At 51.9% G+C, this 3,015-nt stretch overlaps 1 protein-coding gene across 1 annotated transcript in view; it reads right to left on the bottom strand.

The window, feature by feature from the left end:
* R3HDML (R3H domain containing like) overlaps positions 1–2,666 on the bottom strand; it is a 9,003-nt gene extending 6,337 nt beyond the window's left edge. The window contains exon 1 of the mRNA XM_077765247.1: positions 2,409–2,666. Within this exon, the coding sequence (XP_077621373.1) occupies positions 2,409–2,666 (258 nt within the window). The remainder of the gene's footprint in view (positions 1–2,408) is intronic.
* Between the last annotated feature and the right edge of the window lie 349 nt (positions 2,667–3,015).

Below are 3,015 nucleotides of genomic sequence, written 5' to 3'. Positions count from 1 at the left end.
CCAGCCGTGTCCAGAGACCTGCATTGTCCTGGTCCCGTTCCTCCTCCGTCTCCTTGGAACCCTGCACCAAATCCCTTTGACAATTTGGAAACTAAGAGTCGGAGGAGGCCTATGATGTCAAGGTCAACAGCAAGTCCGCACCAGAGCCAAGATCCACACCCTGACCTCCCACTCCTCTCGTACCCTTTCCCCCAGGCCCGGCCACTGGACTTCAGGCTGGGGGCTCTCTGCTCTGAGCGGGCTCCATGGTGTCTGTGCGGGAGTTCCTAACAGTCCCTGGAACAGTCCCTGGAAGTGGCTGCGCCCAGAGTGATGAGGAGGGAACTGATTTTTTATGTTATTTATTGTATTTTAAAAATGTGTTTATTTTAATATTAAGCATTTTGAATTCAAAAGGCTTTTTCTGAACAGTGAAAACAGGCACAAATTTAATATGTGAGATGCCCGAAGGAGGAAAAGTGGAAAATCTCTCATCTTAATCCTAGACTGGCTCCCCTAGCTGTCAGCTAACCAGACCTATCAGGTCTCTGGCTGCTCTCACTCAACCAAACAGATTATCTCCATGGTTATTTCACATCAACACATAAAGAATAACCCCCTCCTCCCTCCCTCCTAACAGCTTCATAATTTCCCAATGTGTGACTGCCCCAAGTTTTATAGCTTGAAAAAGGATCACTTTAAAAAAACACCAGTTTCCTTCCACTCTGACTTCCTAGGATTCTCTGAGATATTATTCACTCATTCATCTTATTTGTTCACTCGGCAAATATTGAGCAATATTTCTAGGCACCCAGAACTGAGAGTCTAGCAAGGAAATGAGACATTGAAGATCATTAGGATCCCAGTGGGTGTGAGAATGCGAAACAGGGGAGAGGAACTTTTGGGGACGCTGTGGGAGAGAAAGGATTCCTTGAGCAAAGGGTGCTTAGACAGATACCTGTCCTGCGGGCAGGAGCCAGCTAGTGAAGAAGCCACAGGGTTACCAAGAGAGGGGTCCCAACATGGTCCCAAAGTTGTTCAACTCACACTCTTAGAGAATGTAGAGGAGTATTTTCTTTCATGCACCAAAGGGGTAAAATGAGGGAAGGAGCGTGCTAACATCAAACCCCTATTCATTGGGCTGTTTAGCTTTCTCTGTTCCATCATGCATGCAGTAATTAAACACTTGTTGGGATGAGTGACTTACACACACGCTGGTGCACAATAAATGTGTCATTGTTTGAAAAATGGAGGACCTTCCATGTGTCAGCCCCTGTGCTAATAAATGAATGAGTCAGTCAATGAACAAACAAATGACTCCCCCGCCTCTAGCTGCCTGCCATTCTGGCTCCTATCCCCACCCTCCCCCAGCACCTTGTTCTTACTTGACACTATAGTATCCATATATAATTATGTTGTGGATATTTGTTTTCTATCATCCCCATATCCACACCTTTTCCGTCCTGTTCTCAGCATATCCACGAAGCTTAGCATAGTGCCTACCTCTGAGCAGCGGCTGGTACCTAAGTGGATGGACACATTGCAAAACCATAGGAAGCTGCAGGCTGTTGAGTGGCACATGCTTGTCTTGGGGGGTGGGGAGACTGGCAATCTCTTTCCCTAAAGAAACCTGTGGGTGGGCTAGAAGCCTATCACTCCAGGCTGGTTGGAGACAAAGGTCCTGGGGGAGGGGCTGTGATAAAGAGAAAGGTCCCCTCCTCCACTTGAGAGTCTGGCTTCTGGGAGGCTGGGGTGACAGCTGCTGGCCCTGCCTCCTTAAGGGAACATTTCCCAGCTTCCTCAGCTGGTCAGCTGCCGGTTTTCTTCAGCTTGAGACCCCAGGTGCCAGTCCCCACTGATCCAAACTCTCCCCCCACAGGCTTGCTGAGTCCTGTCTGTGAGTGTCCACCAGACCCCTACCCCCCCCCAAAGAGATAATAGCATGGAAAGCTCCAGCCACCCACCCCCTGCAGACCCCCAGCAGGGAGCCAAAATCCTTAGGCAGGGTAATTGTGTTGGTTAAGACCACAACCTTTAGCAGCAAGCGGGCTGACCTGGGTTAGAATCCCAACTAGATGACCTTTGGCAAATCTCTGCATCTCAGTTTCTTTATTTGTAAAAAGGAGATGACAATTCTCACCTTGAAGGCAGAGGAGTAGCCTCAGGGTTATGTGTAGGTTATGCGTAGGCACACAGTACATGCTCCATAAATAGCAGTCTGCTGACCCCACTTCCCAAGAGAACCTGTGCACCTACCTTAGTGTTCTCATCTATAAAATGGGTAGAGTAATCCCTGCCCTTTCCGCAGGACCCAGACACCCAGATACTGGCTAGTGGGGCCAGGCTGGCAAATGGTCCAGCCCTTCTAGAACACACAGAGTTGACTGACATTTGCTGGGAAGGGCACAGGGGAGGGTGTAGGAACTCACCATATACTCCATGTTGGCCGCAGGTGGGTGCACACTGGCCCGGATGTGGTTGTGATAATCCAGTAAGGCACTCATGTCCCGGGCAGAGAGGTGGCGCTTCCGCCGGTACCGGGGCACCCCCAGGCCACTCAGGGGCCACACGGCCGTGCCCTCGGTCTGGGCCAGGGCCAGGGTGGCATTGGGCATCAAGGCGTTCACTGTCTGGCCTGCCCAGAAGAGGAGGCCTGCCAGGCCCACGGTGCTGGGCAGCAGGGGCATTGCTGGCTGGAAGGGTCATACGTCACCTCGTGCAGTCAGAGCCGGCTGCCTGGAGGAGGTGGACATGAGGACATCAAACCCTGAGTGTTCTCCTGCATCGCCCCCCGAGGACTCTAACCCCTGGGAACTGGGCAAAGATGTCCTGACTCAGCTCTAGTCCTGATGCCCAGCACCCTGTCCTTCCCACGCCAGTGGACCCAGTGGATCGGGTGACAGATAGACCTGCCGAACAGTAGTCAATCCTGTTCAGGCCACGTGATGCAGATGGTGCTGCCACCTTAAAGTCAGGGCCCCTCCCAGCAGCCCAGGAGACAGACGCCGGGCCTGCCCAGCCCGGACACCCTCTCCA

Source organism: Crocuta crocuta, unplaced genomic scaffold (genome assembly GCF_008692635.1).
Source record: "Crocuta crocuta isolate KB4526 unplaced genomic scaffold, BGI_CrCroc_1.0 scaffold477, whole genome shotgun sequence".
NCBI lineage: Eukaryota > Metazoa > Chordata > Mammalia > Carnivora > Hyaenidae > Crocuta > Crocuta crocuta.
This window is presented reverse-complemented; position numbering and strand designations above follow the sequence as displayed.